Here is a 25,355-nt window from a genome sequence, read left to right as displayed (position 1 = left end):
TAAACTCGCTCATTTTGAGGCAGGAACCGGCAGACGTGCACCAACTTTAACCATGAGGTAAACACAAAACACATCACCTCAAAAACAGTGGAGAATTGGCCCTGAATAGCACAGCATAAGGTAAGAGATGACAGCTGTCTGTGCTATCTGGGGCTGCTTATTGGTCATAAATGTATTGCTTTTACTCCTGCGCCATGGAGACACCGCGATTCATTCGAAAACTATTTAATATGTGAATATAATTCAGTAAAAAGAATGCTAGAACCGTATGAGCACCGGCAAGAGCTTTCATTTGAGCTATAACTTGTACATGTGTCATATATGAACAATATGAAAATGAAACAATGTTCAATACCCAGCTCGGGTATCCAAAATACTGTGTATTTAAGAGTAAATAACTTTTGTACAATAGAATAAAAACCAAAGTGATGCATATGTGGATAAAATATAGATTCTACACTTTCAAACGAAACCACTTATGGGGGTCTGGTGCAATGCTAGCCCTTTAAAGGGCCATGAAACCCCCTCGTTTCAGCAGGGTGTTTTCACACCTCTACTTTGGAAAAAGTCAGAAAAGTGGGCGTGTCCAGCTCTGTTTAGGGGGGAGTGTCGGAGGAACTAAAGTGGGATGGTGTAGGAGTGTCTATTTGGGCACGCGCGAGTTTCAGTCAAAATACACACACATGAGAAAGTGATGGTGTTTAACCTACATGGACATCTGTGGTCGAATTATTTGCCAAATTATTAAATGTTGGACTTTAACTGCAGTTTGGCTCTTTCATTCAGGGAGTTCATTCATGCCCCTCGCGACAAACGCGATATTTGATTCGAGGAACTGCTCTAAGCGTGTATTTTTCATGTAATGTTTGATACCGCACGGCGAATGAGAGAAAAAAAACCTCTGCATTTCCCGGAAACTTAGATGCACACGGCAGGTAGTGTCAGAAAGCCGTGTGTGTTATTCCGGTCACAAAATGCGGTGCTATGTTTGCACTCAGTGCAATAGTTAACTTAATTCGATACGAACAAACTGAATAAACAAAGAGCACTGGTCGCTCACTTACCAAATCTGTAGAGACAGGACAATCACCAGCAACTAGAGCCGCGTCTTTATTAAGAGGAGACTACAAGCGAATCCAGATTTCAGCGTTTGCAGATGAGAACAGCTCTCAGGTAAACAATAATCCTCCTTAGACACGTAAGTTATTGTTGTCGAGCGTTGCGTACACTGTTAATCCACACGTGATCCAGCTGAGCTCTCACAGAGAAAATGAAAACGAAACTTAATGGCAGCAAACAATAAAAGCAACACTTCACGCTTGTTTTGCCAACACAACGTGGCGTCTTTGTGGCGTAAACACGGTGACACTAATGAATATTAATGAAGTTGCACAATAGAGCGCGCTGATTGGTTTGAACCAAGCCTTACTCATGCATTAATGCATCACACTGTAAGACGTAATAAGACTCACTCTGGCACAGACGCCCAGTCTGCATGCTGGAATACAACGCTATTATGTCATGACCGTGACGCAGCTTCAAACATTCGTTTCAAACAGGAAGTACGAATTTGCTTGAAATAACGCAAAAACAACCAATTTACACTTTTTAGTGAAATATAGGTGTCCTAATAGTGTTTTTAGCAGTGTGGGACACATATACGACTGTCAACAGCTCAAAAAATGTGTTTTGTTGTTTCGTGACCCTTTAAATCTTAAAGCGAAAGTTGATGACTTCACGGACCCAGTACCGGGTCCGCAGAGTTTAACTGGTTAATGTGAGAGTAGAAAGTAAAGCTTGATGAGGAAAAGCTAGAATATTAGGGATGCATGATAGTGGAAAAAAATACAAAATGTTTTTTTTTTATTTTTTTTATTCGTTTGATGTTTTTTGGGAGGAGAACTGCATACTTAAGGACTTCTAATGATTCATGTCTTATGTTTTCATGGTGCCAGTTTTTTGTTGTTAATAAATGCAAGTTTTTGTGTTGCACTGTCATTATTGAGGTACTCTTGACCAGGGGCGGACTGGCCATCTGGCAGACTGGGCTGTTTCCCGCTGGGCCGACGCCTTTTTTGGGCCTGACTGATCATCGTCTTAGATTTGTTGGGCCCATAAAAGGCTTATTAGCAGCCTATGGTTTTTATTATTATTTTCTTTCTGCCTTATCAATTGACGATGCTGTGATCTGTGACTCTCTGAAAGATTTCTTTTTTTTCCGGACAGACAGACCGGGCCGGCCCATGTGACACTCTGCAGCCCATTAGATCTTTTCTGTATTGACATTGGGCTGGCCCAATTACAAACTCCAAGTATTTTGGGCTCTGTGTGAGGGTGCATCGTCTGTGTGTATTTGTCAAAATAGTCGAGAGTCAGAGAGAAGAAACGGAAAGGAGGCGCAAAGAAATTGCGGGAAACACACCGGCATTTTATTTAGCGGTTCTGAAAAGTTCTCCGTTCATTCTAGCACACGGCTAAAAACGCAAATCACGTGACCACACACACTCTGCCGAGAGCTGCAGCCAGTAGTTCAGCGCGGGTGCTTTGAGCATAAACCTCAGGTGAGAGTATAGTGTAGGGATGTCAAAAGTAATCAATTTTTCGGTGCACTGCGATTTCAGTAATAATCATAACCGGTTATTACTGACGTCATTTACCTCATATGCGCTCTGTCGCGAGGGAGGCGATCGCGAGTATTTACAGCGCTTTAACTACTTAAAACTCATAAACTGTGCACAATTTCACTGTGTGTGTTTGCTGGATCAGTCTTTCACTGACATATACAACAATAGCCCCTATTTCACTGAGATCGAGAGAATGAAAGTAGCCTACTCCATCTCTCTCTCTTTCTCTCTCTCGCGCGCTCGCGCTCTCTGTCTCTCGCTCTGTCTCCGTCTCTGTCTCCGTCTCCGTCTCTGTCTCCGTCTCTCTCTCTTTCATTCTCATTCTCTCTCTCTCTCTCTCTCTCTCTCTCTCTCTCAAATACACACAGTGGCCAATTTGACCTCCTGTGAGGTGTCGGCTGTTTTACAGCGTTACTCTTGCATCCAGAAACGATCGCGTGTCTGCAGAGTTTTCTCCACCGTGGCTATCATACATCAGCTGTGAGATCGCCGCTGCCGCTTATCAGCATCACTCATCTGTGAAGAGCGCAGCGCGCAAGAGCCAATCGCAACCGTTTTTGTTGAGGGTGTGACCAATCAAAGAGGTGAAAGAGAACTAGACAAGGAGAGAGTGAGCTGGATATTTATATTTGTTTATATTATTTGCTAAATGCTCGTTTTGTTTAAAGTTACAGTTTATATATCTGACTGTTTGTATTAAATGATAAAATTGTATTACAAATAGTATATAAATATAAATATATTCATACATTTTAATACAAGAAATGCTGCTGTGAAGAAAATATAAAACTGTGTATGGAAAGCACCGTCAATGCACCGTGATGCACCGAAATATCGAATTGAACCGAATCGATGGCATGATAATCGTAACCGAACCGAACACCTCTAGTATAGTGCATGTCAGACAGTTCATCAACTATCTGTTGAATCTCATCTCACTATAGTTGTTAAACGTGATATTGAATTCATCTTGTTGTCTCTATCTAACGACTCTTCTGTCTTTTTTAATCACTTGTTCTCAGGTAACTCTGTTTTGGCTGAGTGCAAAGATAAGCTAATATATTAATTTATGTAACATACATAAATACATATAAAGTACACTGTTCCCTTTGAATTACCCATGCATCAGCAGGCAGTTTTTGTTATGTTTATTGTTTAATATAGGATGAGTGAATAGTGTATAGACTAAGCTAATTTGGCTGTAGTGTATGAGTGTGTGTATGAGTGTGTGAATGAGTGTGTATGGGTCATTTCTGATACTGGGTTGTGGCTGGAAGGGCATCTGCTGCATAAAACATGCTGGAATAGCTGGCAAATTAGATTTTTGTAAATTTGACTCAATAGTAAACTTTAAGAATTATTTTTAATGTGTTAATATGAGATTTTTACATTCATTCATTCATTTTCTTGTCAGCTTAGTCCCTTTATTCATCAGGGGTCGCCACAGCAGAATGAACCGCCAACTTATCCAGCACGTCTTTACGCAGCGGATGTCCTTCCAGCCACAACCTATCTCTGGGGAAAAGTCCACACACTCATTTATACACACACTCATACACTACAGACAATTTAGCCTACCCAATTCACCTGTACCACCAGGGGTCACCAAACTTGTTCCTAGAGGGCCGGTGTCCTACAGATTTTAGCTTCAACCCTAATCAAACACACCTGAGTGAGCTAATCAAGGTCTTACTAGATATAGTTGAAACACCCAGGCAGGTGTGTTGAGGCAAGTTGGAGCTAAACCCTGCAGGGACACCGGCCCTCCAGGAACGAGATTGGTGACCCCTGCTTTAAACTGTGGGGGAAACCAGAGCACCTGGAGGAAACCCACGCGAACGCAGGGAGAACATGCAAACTCCACACGGAAACGCCAACTGAGCCAAGCTGAGGTTCAAACCAGCGACCCAGCGACCTTCTTGCTGTGAGGCGACAGCACTACCTACTGTGCCACTGCGTCGCCCCAGATTTTTTCAACTGCATTATTTATTATTATCATTATTATATTTTATAAAGGATTTTTTTTAGTACTGAAGTACATATAAATAGCAGTGCAAATTCATTTGACTTGTAATTTTGACTCAATAATAACTAGTAAAAAATCTGTTTGTGTTCATGTGACATGTTTCTGTCCGATATAAAATGTTGTATGCATACTGTCACTATAAATAAGTTATTTTTTGAAGAATTTGACATGTGGCCCTTCACTTGGTTTGCAAAACTTGATGTGGCCCTCGGGTCTAAAAAGTTTGCCCGCCACTGGTATAAAGTAGCATACCCTAACCTATTGTTGTTGAGTATTTCGAAAGCGATATTTCTTACTTACGATATAACTTTTCCTTGGAAAAGAAAATGCTATTTTAATTAGCTGTTTTTAGATCAGTTATTTATTGATATTAAAATAAAGACATTTTTCAGATCTTTTTCTAGACTGAAAATTGTGTCAAGGTGCAAACACTAATCTTTAAAACACTGAGTGAGTTAAAACCTGCTATTCTGTATCTGATTGGCTGTTGACATTTTCTCTCTGGCCTCGACTACGCCCATTAGTGTTTTATTTCAGCTCTGGGTTCACCTTTGGGTCACTTCAGCCAACAGACCTCAGTAGTGGAAGTCCTCATAGTTGGGAAAACTTGTAGTTTTCATGGGCAGTGAATGGGAAAATATAACAAATGATTATTTTTACAACCTTATTTGCTCAAATATTAAAAGAAAAACTCAGCGATTATGTTATAAAGACTTTCAGAAAAAAAAAACAAATTGTGTGAGACTGATGACGGCAGCCAGAGAGGAGAGAATAACGTCAAATTTGCTGTCCGGTCCTACAGACGCTGTATTAGAAACAACTCGCACAAGGGGTTATTAGTTATTTGTCATTTGAAGCAAAGATGATATACTACATGAATAAATACATGTGTTATTCTGTTTAAAATATATACATACATTAAAAACTTAAAAGTATTAAGATTCTGCTGACCGTCATAACAGGCTTGTGAAAAGGGTCTATAGAAGGACAGCAACTAATGAGGGGGCAGGGCTAAAGATAGTAAAGCTAAATCTGATTGGACAAATTTAAAAAAGTAAAAAAAAAATTGTAATTTATCACACATCTGCGATATATACAGTTAAAGTCAAATATATTATCTCTCCTGTGAATCTTCTCCTCTTTTAAAAATATTTTCCATATGATGTTTAAAGGGTAAATGAAGCACTCAGTCAAGTTTACATTGTTTAATATATTTTGGAATATGAAAACCAATGTACAAAACAAACTCGATTTGAACCATTATGCAGAAAACGGCTTGTTTTACTATAGCTTTTAGACCTAGGGCGCAGCCATCTTGAACACAGAAGGTGAACTGAAGCACATCAAATGATCGGTAATTAAAAGAAAAAAAAAAAAGAAAAATATAATAATATGTATATTTTTATATTAGACACACATTTGATGCTTGTATTTGCAGCCGCTCCATGTCCACAACTTCACACATTGGGTTAAATTAGGCTTTGCAGTCTCTGTGTTCATTCCTTTACTTCCACTGTATCTGTTCAGCTGAGGGAACGGAACCAACCACGTGACGTCAGACACAGGGATATACCAAGACTACTGCGCCCTAGGTCTAAAATCTATAGTAAAACAAGCTGTTTTCTGCTAAATGGTTACATTAATCAAATTTGTTTAATATATTTTCAATATATAAGTGGAAATCAGTTTACAAAATGTAAACTTGACTGTGTGCTTCATTTCCCCCTTTAACAGAGCCAGGCGTTTTTCATAGTATTTCTTCTGGTGAGAGTTTTATTTGTTTTTTTGTTAAGCAGTTTTTAATTTTTAAAACCATTTTAAGATCAAAGTTATTAGCCCCTTAAGCAATTTAATTTTTTTTTTTGATAGTCTATAGAACAAACCACTGTTATACAATGACTTGCCTAATTACCCTAACCTGCCGAATTAACCTAGTTAAGCCTTTAAATGTCACATTAAGCAGAGTACTAATGTCTTGAAATTATATCCAGTAAAATATTATGTACTGTCATTATGGTAAATATTGAAGAAAGCAGTTATTAGAAATGAGTTATTAAAACTATTATGTTCAGAAATGTGCTGCAAAATCCTCTCCCCGTTAAACAGAAATTGGGAAAATACAGGAGGGCTAATAATCCAGGAGGGCTACTAATTCTGATTTCAACTGTATATTGCATATACTGTTATCAAGATAACGATACTTTTTCGATGTATTGTGCAGACCTAACAAATATAACCTTGAATCTCCTGAACCTGCTTAATGGCACAAGCCTCTGGAGCAACCAAAGATGAAGTGCTTTGCTTGAGGGCAAAACGGGCAGAAAGTGGAACAGGCCGCATCTGGTATTTGTCATAAGGTTAAAGGATAACCAAGGAGACTCATATAAAGAGCAACCGAAAACCCTTCAGGAAGTAATGATGATGCATTTTACCTGGGTTGATGAGTGCTTTGATTCTGGCTTTTCTACCCAAGATCCATTCAGAGTTTCAGCAGGAGGGGAGATTACTCGAGGCGGAGACGACACGTCCTGATAAGAGTCGCTTACTCTGGGGCAGGAATATGGCGTCTCTTCTGGCAGAAAAACACCTTGTTTGGAAATGTGGGAGGTTGTGGACTCCAAATCCGCGAGAAGAGCATCTGTTAGGTAGAAATAAATAAAGCAATGGTTTTAATCAAGAAAACAGCTAATTTAAAGACTAAATAAACAAAATAAAACAAATAAATAAATTATTTTTTATAAATGTTATTTATTAATTCATAAAATAAAATGTATTAATTTAAATAAATAATTTAAATAAAAAATAATTAATTACATTTAATTAATTGAATTAAAATGAAAAATAACATTAATTAAAACAACATTAACGCCATTTGAAGGTGTCAGTGTTGCTGTGAAGATTTGTGCGACCACTTTTAAGCTTCTCTCCTGACCTTGAAAATATGATTGGCTGAATGGTAGAAAAGCTGAATTAAGATCGTGTGTAGGGTCGAATCGAGATCATGATCTTTTTTCGATTAATCGTGCAGCCCTAGTTTGTTTTGTAGACTATCGAAAAAAAAGTTGCCTAAAGGGGATGATAATATTGTCCTTAAAATGGTGTTTAAAAAATTAAGAAACGTTTTCATTCTAGCTGAAATAAAACAAATAAGAAAAAATATTATCAGACATACAGTGAAAATTTCCTGAATCTGTTAAACATCATTTGGAAAATATAAAAAAAAAAGAGAAAGAATGTCAAGGGGGGCTAATAATTCTGACTTCAACTGTTCATTTCTATTTATTAGTTTTTTTAATTTGCAATAACTCTTTTGAAATAAAATGAATTATCTTTGTATTCCTAAATAATATTAGGTGGCCAAACTCGTATTTTAACGGACATAACGGTTTAATAAAAGAGGGTGTACTCATTTACCCTGAGCACTGTATAATATCATGCCCAGAGACGTAAATCCCGGGGGGGGATGGGGGGGACATGTCCCCTCCCATCCAATTTATTCTGCTTCAGGAGTCAGTCTGTTGACTGTAAACAACACAACAAACAATGTAATAAATAGCTTTGAAGAAAAATTTGCTTTGTTATTGAACCTGAGAAAAACTTTAAAGCTAATCATAATGGCGTAGTCTCCATGCTATACTAATAATGATGAAACCATTTTGAACTGCGGGGACATTTCTTTCTTAGTACAAATCGGCTGTATTATTTGTGTCCCCTTCAAAAAAATGCTGGAAAGAAATTTTATGTTTACTGTCTCGCCTACTGTTAAATCAGATTTACGCCCATGATCATGCCACACACCCCTCAAACATTCATAAAAAACAAAAAAAGCTTATAACAATTTGCTGATTCCAAGAGCTTCCAGAATTCTGATATTCGCTTTAGATTCACATTCCCTTCATTGGTTTTGCAAACAACATAAATCTATCAGAAATCAAGCGGCTTGTTGTTGAATAACTCTTTGTCAAGTCTGTTCACAACATGTCTCTTCCTGGTCTGGATCTGATCCTGGAACAGTGGGATAATTATGAACCACAGGACGAGGATGGTGAAATCACTTCGCTCATATGGGGTGTGGCCAAACCTTGCATGTAAAGACTGCTCTAAAACAACATGCCTACAGGGACAGATTCAGCAGGAAGAAAAGCGCAAAATGCATAAACAGACACACACACACCTCTTAATGCACATAAGACGAAAAAAAAATCAATGTTCAAAAGCCAAACACTCAGGAATGGAGCTGATGCACTCTCTCTCTCTCTCTCTCACACACACACACACACACACACACACACACACACACACACACACACACACACACACACACACACACACACACACACACACACACACACACACACACACACACACACACACACACACATTTGTTAAATTCAGCCCATATTAATTGTTTTCAACCACTAACCTTAAAGAAAATGTAGTAAATGCAATGTTTAATTTTTTCAGGGTGATAAATGTGGAAAAATCTAATCAACGTCTTACAAATCTATCATAATAGCAACATATTTAAACATAATATGTGCATTATAAAAAATATTTAAAATAGCAAGGCCGAAATATCTTGGACAGAGAATATTTAAAAAGGAAATAATAACATCGAGCATAATTTCTAAATATAGACCATTTCAATGTGGTGATGCCATTGGGCCATGAACATTTCCTGCTTGTTGTCAAACTAATTCATAACTCTAACAAAAGTCAATTCAATCTTGACGTTTAAACCGCTATCATAACATTATTTTTCAATATGTGACTCTTTTGGGATTCTCTAAAGCTATATGTTATAATTATAAACGTAAAACAGAACATTTTTTAAGGACCTTAATTACTTTTTACATACCTCAAAATGATCTATAGCAAATAAAATGTTGAGCTAGTTAATTTATAAATGTAAAATGCATACACTGTATAAAATGCTGGGTTCCACATGGAATGATAACCATTTAAGGTATTTTGCGCTTTAGAAACGTTTTAAAACCGCAAAAATTTATACTATACCATTCCGAAAAGTACAATTGAAGTCAAAATTATTAGCCCCCTGAATTATTAGCCCCATTGTTTTTCCCCCGCCCCAATTTCTGTTTAACAGAGGGAAGATTTTTTCAACACATTTCTAAACATAATAGTTTCAGTAACTCATTTCTAATAACTGATTTATTTTATATTTGCCATGATGACAGTCAATAACATTTGACTAGATATTTTTCAAGACACTTCTATACAGCTTAAAGTGACATTTAAAGGCGTAACTAGATTAATTAGGTTAACTAGGCAGGTTAGGGAAATCAGGCAAGTTATTGTATAACGATGATTTGTTCTGTAGACTATCGGGAAAAAAATAGCTTAAAGGGGCTAATAATATTGACCTTAAAATGGTGTTTAAAAAAATTAAAAACTGCTTTTTATTCTAGCCAAAATAAAGCAAGCAAGACTTTTTCCAGAAGAAAAAAATATTGTCAGACATACTGTGAAAACTTCTTGCCCTGTTAAACATCATTTGGGAAATATTAAAAAAAGAAGAAAAAAAAAAAATCAAAGAGGGGCTAATAATTCTGACTTCAAATGTATGTGTAAGGTTTTTTTAATTTCTGCTTTTTTTTTTTTTTTAAGGACAACAGTATTTCTAGCAAAAAAGCTCTCCAAAGATGCCGTTTTAAATTGTAAGGAAATCTGTGCTTTTGAAACTAATGAAGAGCACAGAAGTTAATGATTTATTTTAATTATTAGGCTTGACATACTGTTACAAAATATTTTAAATGTTTCTCAAAATAAAATATATTGTGTTTAGAGGGGGAAAAGTTTTTTGTTTTTTACCCAGAAATTTAAGAATATATTTTAGAGCAGTAATCACAAAACCATCTTTGATTTATTTTTTCTTCTTTTTTTAAATATTTCCCAATTGATGTTTAACGGGGCAAGGAAATTTTCACTGTAAGTCTGATAATATTTTTTCTTCTGGAAAAAGTGTTATTTGCTTTATTTTGGCTAGAATAAAAGCAGTTTTTAATTTTTAAAACACCATTTAAAGGTCAAAATTATTAGCCCCTTTAAGCTTTTCTTTTCCCTGATAGTCTACAGAACAAACCATCGTTATACAATAACTTGCTTAATTTCCCTAACCGTGATATTTTTATAGAAGGTTCTCATACCGTTAGAATCTTATTCTGGCCCATGCCTATTTCCACATTGGGACAACATGAAATAATTAAGATCACTTTAGTTTTTACTAAATGTAAGTGGATTGAACACAAAACAATAAAGTTGTCCCATTTTTTAAATGTGTTGTTTCAGCTCATTTTAAATAAGTAGTTTGAACAAACAACAACCATCATTTTCTGAGTGTCCAATTCAGCACAAATTTATAAGTCATATTTATTTGCAAAATGCATATGTAGAGAAGAAAATCAATTATAAGTATTCCGTGAAAAAATATTTAATCTGAACAATAAAATGCATAATATTTAGTGCATATTTATAAATAACATAAAAAAAGAAATGCATAGAAAGTTAATTAAATACAAAGCTTACACAACTCTTGCAAAATCATTGCATAAATATTTATAATTCAATTTAGAGCACAGGTAAACTGAATATATATTTTATATACAAGTGCCACCTTAAATTTGCATCGAGAATTTGCATTTTTTAGCCTCCCATGTTCAGTTTTTTTCAATTTAAAGACCACAAAAATAAATTATTTGCCATAAAGGTGAAATACACACACACATACACACAGGAGCTCGACAAACATGATCATATTAGAAACAATTTTCAGACGGCATTTAGAAATTTTTGCATCTAAACTCTTCATTTCATAAGATACTTATTTGGAACGTTTCAATACAACAATAAATAACATCTTGTTATATATCTAAAGGTAAAATCCTTACAATTGAGACCATATCAATAAAATCCAAAGTAAATATATATATATATTAAATATAATGGATTATATTTAAAGTAAATTAAAGAAGTAAGCGCTACAGTTTAAAGCAACTTAATTATTATATTAAAAAATATATCTTTATATAATATATATATATATATATATATATATATATATATATATATATATATATATATATATATATATATATATATATATATATATATATATATATATAATGAAATATATAAATATAAATAATGTTTAAAATATATATTATAATTCTACATTAATTGTATTATATAAATATAATTTAAAAATGACAAATGTGAATATAATCATACAATTCTGAGCATATCAAGTCAATAATAAAACGTATAAAATTCATTTAAATACAAATGAAGTACACTGAAATAAATGATTCATTTCATACCTATTTTTTTTAGGTAAGTGGTCATAAACAATTTATATGAGCTGATTTTAAACAAATTAAATTTAGTAATGTTCAACTTCGTTTGTTTAAATTCAGCTTATAAAAATTAACCATTTTTGTTCAGTGTATCAGCAGTCAGTATCTGTGTATTAATTGTAAGTAAAATGCTTCAGCTCTGATGTAGAAGACATGTTAATCTAGATGTTAGGTGACTTAATCCCATACATGCCAAACAAACACACAACAAGTGCAACAAAACATCAAAACTCAACCAACTTCTGTTAGCAGATGACCTTTCGACAATCCACAAAACACACAACACTTGATTATTCCACACAATCTCATCAGCAATCAATACAAATGAAAAACTAAATCAAGACACAAACACAAGAAAGCCATAATCCTAAAAGCACTATAAGCAACCAACTAAAGCCAAATAGCAGCAACAAAGTAAAGCTGGTTCACTTACACTTCGACAAGGAGAGACAGAAACGCCCTGCTGATCTTTACCTTCGCACTTTATCTCAGACAGGAGGAGCTACGACGAGGAGTGGGAAAAAAACAGATAGCATAAAGGATGGAATATCAGCAGGAGAGATAGAAAGATTTAGATGGCGGAAAAAAGTGGAAAGAGAAGGAAAACGCAGAGCTTAGAGTCTGGTAAACGCTGGAGCAGAGACTGTGGAGCCGTCCAAGGGGAGGGAGGCTGTTTTTCAGCAGGTGCTAACTTTAACTACACATACCAGATACTAAAAATGCTGCGCTATATAACCTGTCTGTAACTGTGTGTGCAGGTCACCAATCTGCTCAAGACTTGGAGACGCCATAGTGCTGAGTGTAAAACACCTCGGATGAACTCAATATTTAGTAAGAATCTGGTCAAAAGAATAGGAAACCGTTCCTGATAGTGAAAAATAAATCGATTAAATCAATATTTAGTCATAATAAAGTGAAAAGAAAAGGACATTCACAATGGAGAAAGAATCATGGTAAAAACACCTTAGATGAACTCAGTATAGGAATCTGGTCAAGAGAGAGAGAGAGAAAATATCCCTGATTGTAAAAACAACTCTGATAATAATTAATCAAAATCTGGTCAAGAGAATGAAACCATTCCTGATGGTTAAAACAACTCTGATTAACTCAATAATTAGGAGTCTGGTCGAGAGAATGAAACCATTCCTGATGGTTAAAACAACTCTGAATAACTTACTATTTGGTAAAAAGCTGGTCAAGCTAGAAAGAAACCATTCCTGATGGTTAAAACAACTCTGAATAACTCAATACTTAGTATTAATCTGGTCAAGCTAGAAAGAAACCATTCCTGATGGTTAAAACAACTCTGAATAACTCAATACTTAGTATTAATCTGGTCAAGCTAGAAAGAAACCATTTCTGATGGTTAAAACAACTCTGATTAACTCAATAATTAGGAGTCTGGTCGAGAGAATGAAACCATTCCTGATGGTTAAAACAACTCTGATTAACTCAATAATTAGGAGTCTGGTCGAGAGAATGAAACCATTCCTGATGGTTATAACAACTCTGATTACTTACTATTTGGTAAAAAGCTGGTCAAGCTAGAAAGAAACCATTCCTGATGGTTAAAACAACTCTGATTAACTCAATAATTAGGAGTCTGGTCAAGAGAATGAAACCATTCCTGATGGTTAAAACAACTCTGAATAACTCAATAATTAGGAGTCTGGTCGAGAGAATGAAACCATTCCTGATGGTTAAAACAACTCTGAATAACTCAATACTTAGTATTAATCTGGTCAAGCTAGAAAGAAACCATTCCTGATGCTTATAACAACTCTGACTGACTCAATATTTGGTATTAATCTGGTCAAAAAAGGAACCATTCCTGATGGTTAGAACAACCCTGAATAACTCAATATTTGGTATTAATTTAGTCAAGCGAGAAAGAAACCATTTCTGATGGTCTAAACAACCCTGAATAACTCAATATTTGGTATTAATCTAGTCAAGCGAGAAAGAAACCATTCCTGATGGTTAAAACAACTCGGCTTGACAAAATATTTGGAGTAAATCTGGCCAAGCGAGAAAGAAACTGGTTAAATGGTTAAAACAACTCGGATCAACTCAATATTTGGTACAAACAACTCCTGACAAAACCACCTCATATCAACTCAATATTTAATCAAAATAAGTAAAAGACGTAATACAATATATTTTTTAAGAACATGCTCATAAGACACTATTCCTGATTAAAAAACAACATGGATGAACTCAATATTTTGTATAAATCTGGTCAAGAGAGAAAGAAACTATTCCTGATGGAAAAAAATACCTCAGAATACAAACTCGATATTTAAGAATTAGACAATTAACTCAACATTTAGTCAAGCATGATTATCTAATCCGTAACATAAATGTGAAGATTATAAAGGCGAAGACAGAAGCTGTGAGACTTTGAGACTTGTATGTGCCTGACTGTTTGTTTAGCGCTCGGCTTGATAAGGGAGTGGCAAAGGAAACATTAACCCATACACTGAAAAAAAGTGTTGCATGCAGAACTGTTGCAAACAATTTATTTGTGTTGAATTTAAACAAACAAATTAAGTTTAACAAGGTTCAACTTAATTTGTTTGTTTAAATTCAAAACAAATAAATTGTTTACAACCACTTAACGTAAAAAAATTGAGTAAATCCAAGGAATCATCTCTGAATAATTTTTTTCAGTATTTCTCTCTCTCTCTCTCTCTATCTCCAATCCTCTCTGCTGTTTCTTTATCTACATCCATTACACTCATAATTAAAGTCACTCTCCATCATTATGAAATTAAGCAGCCTTGCATCAAACTACTCGACAAACTATATCACTCACATTTTAATCTGCTTATTTTATGATTGTTAAAGGGCCATGAAACCCCGTTGTTTCAGCAGGGTGTTTTCACACCTCTACTTTGGAAAAAGTCAGAAAAGTGGGCGTGTCCAGCTCTGTTTTGGGGGGAGTGTCGGAGGAAGAAAAGTGGTATGGTGTGGGAGTGTCTATTTGGGCACGCGCGAGTTTGCAGATGAGAACAGCTCTCAGGTAAACAATAATCCTCCTTAGACAGGTAAGTTATTGCTGTCGAGCGTCGCGTACACTGTAATCCACACGTGACTCCAGCTGCGTTCTCACAGAGAGAAAATGGAAACAAAACTAAATGGCAGTAAACTATAAAAGCAACACTTCACGCTTATTTTGCCAATACAATGTGGCGTCTCTGTCGTCTAAACACTATGACAGTAATGAATATTAATGAAGTTGCACAATAGAGCGCGCTGATTGGTTTGAACCAAGCCTTACTCATGCATTAATGCAGCAGGCTGTAAGACGAAATAAGACTCACTCTGGCACAGACGCCCAGTCTGCACGCTGGAATACAACGCTATTATGTCATGACCGTGACGCAGCTTCAAAAATTCGTTTCAAACCGGAAGTACGAATTTGCTTGAAATAACGCAAAAACAACCAATTTACACTTTTTAGTGAAATATAGGTGTCCTAATAGTGTTTTTAGCAGTGTGGGACACATGTACGACTGTCAACAGCTCAAAAATGTGTTTTGGTGTTTTGTGACCCTTTAAGAAGAGATTTTAAATGCGACTTTTTAGAGATTGCACTGACAAGACAACAATTTGTAGTCACTGAGACATAACTAACATAAACAAACTTTGTCTGTAAGACATGCATTATAAACGCAGGTGAATAAAAAACACTATTTCAGGTAATTTTCCCCCCTAGTATTTCATGTAATATTTTAGCAAGGGGCAGCACGGTGGCTCAGTGGTTAGCACAGTCACCTCACAGCAAGAAGGTCGCTGGTTCAAATCTCGGCCGGGTCAGTTGGCATTTCTGTGTAGTGTTTGCATGCTCTCCCCGTGTTGGCGTGGGCTTCCTCTGGTTGCTCTGCTTTCCCCCAGAGACGAATTGGGTAAACTAAACTGACAATAGTGTATGAGTGTGTGTGAGTGTATGGGTGTTTCCCAGTACTGGGTTGTGGCTGGAATGGCATCCACTGTGTTAACTTTATGCTGGAATAGTTGGCAGTTCATTAATAAATAAAGGACTAAACCAAAGGAAAATGAATGAACTTTAGCAAGGCTCTGTTTCGGATTGACTATAACATCTTAAATGGTTCTGATGAGCATTTTACGAGTGAATCATGAATAATATACTACACAAATATTGTAATTCTGTCCACAAGTGGACATTCTAATGATGTTGTGCAGACAAGAATATGACCTGATTAGGGCTGCAAGGTATTGGAAAAATGTAGCATTGCTATAATTTTTCATTTTGCGATATGTGTACAATTTCACTAGATAACTTAAATTTGGAAAGAGTTTATCATTTTAGACTGCATCTGCTTAAAATATAACAATAAATGATCTACAAGCATAGGGGATTTCAATATGTTAGCAATGTTAACATTTACAGTTAAAACCAGAAGTTTACATACACTGTATGAAGAGGCACATGACCATTTAAAAAAGTCAGATGTTAATGTGACTAAACCTTTTCTCTTTCAGGTAAGTTAGGATTATTGCATTTGTTTCTGTAATGCTTAATAGCAGAATAATGAGAGAGATTTTTTTGAGAAATTGATATAACTTTTCTTGAAAGACAGGTTTATATACAATAAGATTATTCTGCCTCTGAATAAGCTCAGCTGATGGTGTCAAGGTTTTGGAAGTTTCTGATTGGCTAATTGACAACATTTGAGTCAATTGGAGGCACAACTGTAGAATAGTATTGAAGGAAACCTCAATCACACTGCTTCCTTGTGTGACAACATGGGAAAATCAACAAGCCAGAATCAACAAAAAGACCAGATTACAATTTGCTAAATTACACTGGGAAAAGACCAATTTTTGGAGACATGTTCTGTGGTCTGATGGAACTAAGATAGACCGGTTTGGCCAAAATGACCAGTGTTACATTTGGAAGACAAAGGGGAAGGCACACAAGCCTAGAAATACCATCCCAACTGTGACGTATGGGGGCGACAGCATCATGTTGTGGAGCTGTTTTGCTGCAGGAGGGACTGGTCCACTTCACTGCATAGATGGCATCATGAAGACAGAACATTATGTAGAAATACTGAAGCAACATCTCAAGACATCAGCCAGGAAATTAAAACTTAAAATTAAAACCACAAATGGGTCGTAAAAACAAACCATGACCCTAAGCAGACTGCCAAATTAGTTAAAATGTGCTTTGAGGACAACAGAGTGAATGTTTTGGAGTGGACATCACAAAGCCCTGACCTCAATCCTATAGAAAATTTATGGGCAGAGTTGAAAAAGCTTGTGCAAGCAAGACAGCCTACAAATCTGACTCAGTTACACCAATTCTGTCTGGAGGAATGGGCCAAAATTACTTCAAATTATTGTGAGAAGCTTGTGGAAGGATACCCAAAACATTTGACCAAAGCTATACAGTTTAAAAGCAAAGCAAAAAAAAACAAAAAAAAAAAACAAGGACATGCATGTAAACTTTTAACTGTCTAGAAATTAATAAAAAATTCTCAAAAAAAAATCTCTCATAATTCTGGCATTTAGCAAAATAGTAAACATTCAGTAAAATTTACCATAAGACATAAAAAAAAAATGGTTATGTTTCTTTTTTTTTTTTTTTTTTCAAGTGTATGTAAACTTCTGGTTTTGACTGTACATTATCCGTGAACTTATGTTTTGAATTTTTACTGCAAATGTCACATCCGTAATTCTGGAATTGCCCACTGTTTCTTTTCTGTCATTTACAGCTCTAAAGTTACAGTAATCTCCCTCAGTTATTGGACTTTTAGCTAAAAAAAAAAAAAAAAGCACCAAAAACAATATTGACTTGAGTTCTGTTGTTTAAACGTTAAATCGAAAAGTTATCAAAATCGACATTCATAGCCTATAATCAAACAAATTTTTCCAGGTAGATTTTCCCCCCAAATGTTTTGAGTCACATTACCCTGCTCTATCAAGACTGATTTATACTTGCATGTTGAGCGCACATGTATGGTCTGGCACAGCCTTCGTGTGGTAGCATACCTGCGCATCTTTCAAAAAACAATGCGTATCGCAGGCTTTGTGACTGATCGTGATGAGAGCGGCCAGCGTGGATTAATTTCAGTGGTTTAACGTTGATGTTCAATAAGTAAATCTTAGTGTGTTTTTCCTTATTTTAAAATCAAGTAATGCATTCTTTATTCAAAAACTTCACTGTTAATGTGTGAACATATTTAGTGTACAAAACATGTCAGTGAACTATGAGGGCAAAAAATAAAATTAATAAATGAATTAACCGTTTATGAATCGGATGAATCGAAGGACAAAATTATTAGCCCCTATAAGCACATTTTTTTCCCCGATAGTCTACAGAACAAACCATTGTTATACAATAACTTGCCTAATTACCCTAACCTGCCTAGTTCACCTAATTAACCTAGTTAAGCCTTTAAATGTCACTTTAAGCTGTATAGAAGTGTCTTGAAAAATATCTAGTCAAATATTATTTACTGTCATCATGGCAAAGATAAAATAAATCAGTTATTAGAAATTAGTTATTAAAACTATAATGTTTAGAAATGTGTTGAAAACAATCTTCTCTCCATTAAACAGAAATTGGGGAAATAAAAATGGCTAATAATTCAGGGGGGCTAATAATTCTGACTTCAAATGTATGTGGGTTGATTATATGTGTTACAAGCTACAAGTTGAAAAAATGTTTATCATATACATGGAAACGTATTATCAGCCACTAGAGTAATATGCAATGGATCTGCTGGAGAATAATGTTAGTAAAAGGGCACCTATTTTACCCCTTTTTCAAGATTTACTACGGAGACGTGGAAAAGAGCAGCTGTCAATCAAATCAGTGGAAGGGGAAACCGCACTCCTACAACGCGTTGCGGTGTGCCCAAGCGGCAACCTCTCGCTCTCCATCGTCAACCAAAAATGGAAGTAACTAAAAATGCTATTTATCGAAATTCCGCTAGTCTATAATAGAGCACATTTCTATTGACGCCACTGTTAAAATAGGCAACTTTACAGCAGAGAAAAGGGTGTTTACAGCCTGGTACAAAGAACGATTTTGGTTCATATAGCTAATATTACCCTTCATGACAACTGTAAGGGGGTGAATTTTTTTTATAATTCATCTGTTTTCTTTATATTAAGTTTGCATAATTAAGGCCGTGGCCATTTGAATGACAGCTAGGTCTCGCTGGTCGCAGTCACTTTACCTCAGCTGATTCCGGCTGATAAGCAGCTGAACTCTGCATATACATATATTTTTGTTTTATGAGGCTTTTCACAGTCAGTTGCCTTTTGGAATAATTTCTTACAATTATCAGATGATTTGGCATGCTGTGTGCACTTCATTGTGCTCACAAACCATTCACATGGCCTCCATTTCCCAGGTGACTTCTATACCATCTCTATAAATGTATTTGTTTTATTGAAGATCACTTATATTTTTCTTTAGACCTGTACTGCACTCCAGAATCTGACTGATTGATTATCCGTAGGCTCTAGAATAGTCATCTGAAGCATTGTCATATAGTGTTATGCCCAGATTTCATAAATATCCTTGCATTTACAAACACAGAGTACATTTTAAGTGTTTGGAAGTAATTTGCGTTTTTCTCCTGTAGAAAAACGTCATACAAACATTGTTTAGAGGCTCAATGTGTTACATTCCTGCGGTCAGTGAACAAAATAGCAACGGTTGGCCATGCCTACTTGTAGCTTCTCTTGCGTTCTTCAGAAACCTATGGGTGACGTCGCAGATTTAAATCCATATCTTTTACAGTCTATGGGTGCGCCTCAAAACGGGAGGGATTTGGATCCTATTTTAACGTCAGGAAAAAAAAAGAAGACTTATTGTGTTTACATCACCCCGATATAACTGTGAACACACTATACCTACACAACAATTCTGTCCAAACAGATTACAAAAGATGATTTTCATCATAGGTGCCCTTTAATAAAAATAGAAGCATCCACATTAGCCCTGGTAGATGTATTAATATTAAAATTAACTCTCGGTTTAATCAGAAAATAAGATAAGATGGCACTGATTTAGCTATTATTAATACTTTAGTGACTTTCGAACTTGAAGACTGCTGAAAAACCTGGAATTATGTTTAATGTTACTTGAAAACACAACAGACTGCGTGCTTTGTTTCTTTTTACCTCATTTTAAACCTCACATTACCACATTTTTTTGTCTTTTGAATGATACAGTAAAAATGTTTTGCGTTAAACAAGTAAAATAAACCTCATTCTCCTATAGCTAGGTTTACTCTCTATTATCTCCAGGCAGGTATCATAAGAAAATTAAAAATTCCAGTATGGTGACAAGATTAGCAAGCATAACATAATTTATTTTAGGTTATGAAATTAAAAGCCTCTAATCAAAGGAAAAGAAACTCTTACAGCACACCCAAATGCACATCACTTCACTATAGATAATAATACAGACTCAACGTTACACATTCTGCAATCTGACAACTGCGGAAACACAATGAAGTGTCAATTCTGAAACAATATATTGCACAGTCCTATTCAGATTAGTACATCTTGTCAACTTCAAGACAATATAAGCAAGTCCGTACCTCCCGTAGTCACCCAGTCTGCATCTGGGATCATGTACGGCTCGTCTGAATCACACAAATGAACGTCAGAGCAACCAGCATACACTCCTTCAGTTCCCAGAGTCTCTGAAACATCCACCGAAGCTGAATCTGGGGCTAAATGTGGGTCAAGTGGGGATGATAATGAGCACGCGATTGATGGAACAACGGAGTCCATTTCTGAAGCCGAAACTGAATCAGAGTCAGCAGGCAAACCCGCAACTGTCTCCGTTTCTAAAACATCTCCCAATCCAGAAGCCGAAATACGAGTAAAATCGGACAAATCAGTGGATGTTTTCTTAGGAAAAGCTGAAGTTTTGGTTTCTGGCAGCGGATCTTGAGCATGTCCTGTGGAATCCTGCATGTCAAACTCGCACAAAACCTTCTCGAACTCCGCAACCGATGAAGCCTCTCCGTCCATTAGGGAAAGAATCAAAGGAACTGCACACGAAGAGTTCAAAACACAGGATCCGGAAAACTCAGGAGTGGGACGAGGAAAGGAAGGGTAGTTCCCGATCCAAAGCATTCAAACCATTCCACAGGGCTCGATTATGTATACAGCCGGCCGCTTGCTAGATAACGCTTTCTCTCAGGGGGATTTGCTTACATAAGCTAAAGACACTACGCAAACCCATATATGACCACGTTCTGGGGTCCACAAAAAAAATATTATGCCGCTAAACATTCCCAGACATTATCTAGGAAGAAAGCTATTCTGAAAATCCCTAGAAAATGCTGCAAGTCAGCAAGAGTGATCACAGAGCCTTCATTCCTTTGAAAGGCTATACAGGATGCCACTTATTTAAACATCGTTTATCAGCGAAAACTCCTCGGATGATCTCTGCTCAGCTTCAAAGGAGGGACATTACTAGAAACTACACTCTGAATCCTCTATAAAACACAATCCTCCCTTGGTGCATGCTCAAAAACACTGCACACTAATTTATATGATGATTTAGGCAATGAAAATAGCTCTTTTGCCAATTGGCTCTATGTCTATCTTGTGTTTTTGTCTTTGTTTTGTTATTAACAATAGGGAAGGTTTAACACCAAGTATTTTAAAGACTAGCATCACAATACCATCTTCATGTCTATTGTTGGATTTATGTGACTTATTACATTTAGTATATTTTATCTTGCCTCTTATATTTTAGTATTATGTCTATTGTTTGTTTTCTCTTTTTTTTTTATATTGCTGCTGGTCTCTGTGAGTTATCAAACAAATTTCGTTGTACAACTACAATGACAATAAAAGTTCTTTACTTTACTTTCATATAAATGCCACAGGGTTGTTTGTTTGATTGCTTCACCTTCATGGTTTCTGCTACATTCATTATTTCATGATGGGGCGCCACACCAAAAACCATTCGCACAATGGCTACATTACAGCATCACATTCAAAACCTTCAATTGTTGCATTTTTTTAATAGCGAGCTATAATCGCAACAAAAAAGTATTAAAATGCAAGTTGAATTAAAATAAATAAATGATTAGTAATTTTTTAAAAAATACACGCAGGCCGATCGAAAAAAATCCAGCTGGCCCCATGTGGCCTAGGGGCCATAAAATGCCCAGGCATGACCTAACCTAAAACTTTAATGTATTAATGTCTACCTTTTGTAAAGCTGCTTTGGAATAGTAATTATTTTTTATAGAAATAAGCATGAATTGAGCACGAATTTAAATTAGTAATTTTAGTAAACTAAATTAATGGTTTTTTTTTTCGTTTTTTTAAATATTTCCCAAATAATGTTTAACAAGGCAAGGACATTTTCGCAGTATATCTGATAATATTTTTTCTTCTGGAGAAAGTCTTATTTGCTTCATTTCGGCTAGAATAAGAGCAGTTTTTAATTTTTTAAACACCATTTTAAGGACAAAATTATTAGCCCTTTTAGGCAAAATTTTTGTTCAAAAGTCTACAGAAAAAAACATTGTTATACAATAACTATAGATAGATAGATAGATAGATAGATAGATAGATAGATAGATAGATAGATAGATAGACAGACAGACAGACAGATAGATAGATACACACACAAACACACACACACACACACACACGACAATTTTAACTATAAAATAAAATAAATATACTTATATTCACATGTTTTGATCCCTAATGTTCAATAAAAAGACACGAAATGTCTATAAAGTGACTTTCTATCATTTGTAATAAAAAAGAACATGATTGATGGGGACTTTTATTTCAGAAATGTGCTTTGATTATCATATATGTTGGCTAGCTGAACACTGGAAATACACTGCAAACATAACCATAGCAGAACTTTACCCTGCCACAACCTCTTCTGTCCCTATAAACAGTACACAGCTTCTGCTTAACATTGAAAACACCCAAACATGGCAGGACAGAAAAAAGTAATGCAATGTTGTTAGCACACAATACAACAACTGTGATTATTAAATTCCAAACAGTGATTCTTAGCATACAAATATTGAATCATTGGCGTGATTTAATAACAAACCACATTTGTATGCCGCAAGTCACTGAATCCAGTGCGGTCTAAATCTGAAATGTCAATCGTATAACAGAAATAAACAAAGCTGGAAATACAAGTCCTGCAATATCTTTGCCTTGAAGGCTAATTATTACTGCTTATTTCATAATCCATTCCTCTTTAATCTGACATATATACTCGTACGCCCCCGTCTGGTCAATTATATGACCTGCAGATAACGCCTTCAACACCTTAAACAGGCAATAAAACCTTTGAGCCGAGCAACAAGTCTTTAAAACCACTCCGACAACTCACTCCAGTCATAATCGCAGGAAACTCAATCTGCACGGACAGATCAGACCTGGCAGATAAAGTTAGATGTTGGCCAGTCTTTTATGAAGGCAAAATATAGAGTCCTGAGGTCTGACCTTCGGAGATTTGAGACCACTAGTGTGGTCAGCCAAAGAGGGAGACCCAAGACCTCCACGCTAAAATAAGACGCCTCCCGTCCTAAACCTGCCACAGAGAGGCCATGAAATACACCCCGCGCTGTAAAACCTGAGAGATCCGAGGGAGTAAAGCATTAATAACTCTGAATTCTCGAGCATTCTGTTCTCGACATGTGACACAGACGTCAACCCAGCAAGAATGAGGGGGAGAGTATCATTATTACACACTACAGTCACCATGAAACAAATGTTAGGTGATTTTTTCTGCTATCCTGATGCACATACACTCTCAGAAATAAAGGAAAAGATACTGTCCCAGTGATTTTGTACAAGGGTACATTTTTGTTCCTAACAGGTCCTTAAACGTACCTCACAGTACCTTAACCTTTCCCAAACCTGTTCCTGGAGGCACACCAACAGTACATATTTTGGATGTCTCCCTTATCGTACCCATTCATTTCAGGTATTGGAGTCTCTTCTAATGTTCTGATGAGCTGATTCAGGTGTGTTTGATTAGGAGGTTGAAAATGTGTACTGTAATTGTGCCTTCAGGAACAGGGTTGGGAAACACTGTCTTAAGGGTACAATAGAGAAATTTAAGGGTACAAAATTGTACCCTGAAGATATTAATGTCCACCTGTATGGTACAAAAATATGCCTTTTGAAAAGAAACTGCTCCAGTGATGGATTTTGTATCTATTTCTGACTGTATACACCTAAAACGGTCCTGAAATAAGAAAGAAATGTAGCGCAGTGCATGACTTTGTTCTTTGAGAACCGATTCTGAAAGACGGAAATAAATTAAGATGGACAAACGGATTAATTCAGAGCAGAAACAAGACATGCCCACTGATAGCCCTATCCTAAAAGACTGATAGCTCAGCCCTAAAGGACTGATAGTGCCTCTCCTTAAGGCCGTACTCACACTATGTACAGTTGCCTCAAACTGGGCCAAAGCATGCTTGTCCCCCCTCCCGTCTCCCCCGACGGCCCGCGCTCACACTACATCCTGGCCTGGGCACGCTTACGTCATCGATGCTGCGCCTTTCAGTGAATGCTCTCACTCAGCACAGTGGAGATTTCTCTAGTTATATCGTGTCAGTCGGTTTGATATGCAGTGACATGCAGTCAAATATTTCGCCAAACAGTCCTTAGGGATGCGGTGACACGCAGTCAGATATTTCGCCGAACAGATACGCCACTTTTGGCGCACATAAACAGTCATAAAGCCCTCATGCTGCAGGAATGAGGAGGTTTGCTGAAGGTGCGCAGCTGTCGTGCAGCGAGAGGTTTGCGTACTTAATAAACTACGGCAATTTGCGTTCACTAAACATTAAGAATGAATAATAAATCCATATGAAACAGTCCACCCCAATGGACTGATAACTCCGCCCTTAAGGACATATAGCCCACCTTAAATGACTGATAGCTCTGCCCTAAATGACTGATTGCCACGCCCTAAAGGACTGACAGCTCCACTTTAAAAGACTGATAGTCCCGCACTAAATGACTGATAGCTCCACCCAAAATGACTGATAGCCCCACCCTTAAGGGTTGATAGCTTTACCCTAAATAACTGATAGCTCCGCCCTAAGTGACTGATAGCTCCGCCCTAAAGTACTGATAACTTTAGGCACTAAATGACTGATAGCTCCGCCCAAAATTATTGATAGCCCCACCATAAAGGGTTGATAGCATTACCCTAAATAACTGATAGCTCCGCCCTAAGTGACTGATAGCTCAGCCCTAAAGTACTGATAACTCCGACCTAAATAAATACCTTGACTCTAAAGGACTGATAGCTCCATCCTAAATGACTGA

At 36.3% G+C, this 25,355-nt stretch overlaps 1 protein-coding gene and 1 long non-coding RNA gene across 9 annotated transcripts in view; one reads left to right on the top strand and one right to left on the bottom strand.

Moving 5' to 3' along the window:
- The window catches only part of pxna (paxillin a), a 108,073-nt gene that overhangs the window by 41,772 nt on the left and 40,946 nt on the right, over window positions 1–25,355 (bottom strand). For 4 of the 8 annotated variants that reach the window (XM_087251554.1, XM_087251559.1, NM_201588.2 and 1 more), the window contains 1 exon segment: window positions 7,083–7,288. In XM_087251554.1, the coding sequence (XP_087107680.1) occupies window positions 7,083–7,288 (206 nt within the window). 8 annotated transcript variants of the gene reach the window in all.
- On the top strand, window positions 15,523–17,480 carry LOC147843823 (uncharacterized). The gene is made up of 2 exons (XR_015490997.1): window positions 15,523–15,740; window positions 15,988–17,480. It is a non-coding gene; the product is annotated as an uncharacterized LOC147843823 (long non-coding RNA).

This window comes from Danio rerio, chromosome 5, assembly GCF_052040795.2.
Source record: "Danio rerio strain M-AB ecotype USA chromosome 5, GRCz13ab, whole genome shotgun sequence".
NCBI classification, from domain to species: Eukaryota; Metazoa; Chordata; class Actinopteri; order Cypriniformes; family Danionidae; genus Danio; species Danio rerio.
The sequence above is the reverse complement of the archived record's forward strand: the minus strand, read 5'-3'. Positions and strand labels throughout refer to the sequence as shown.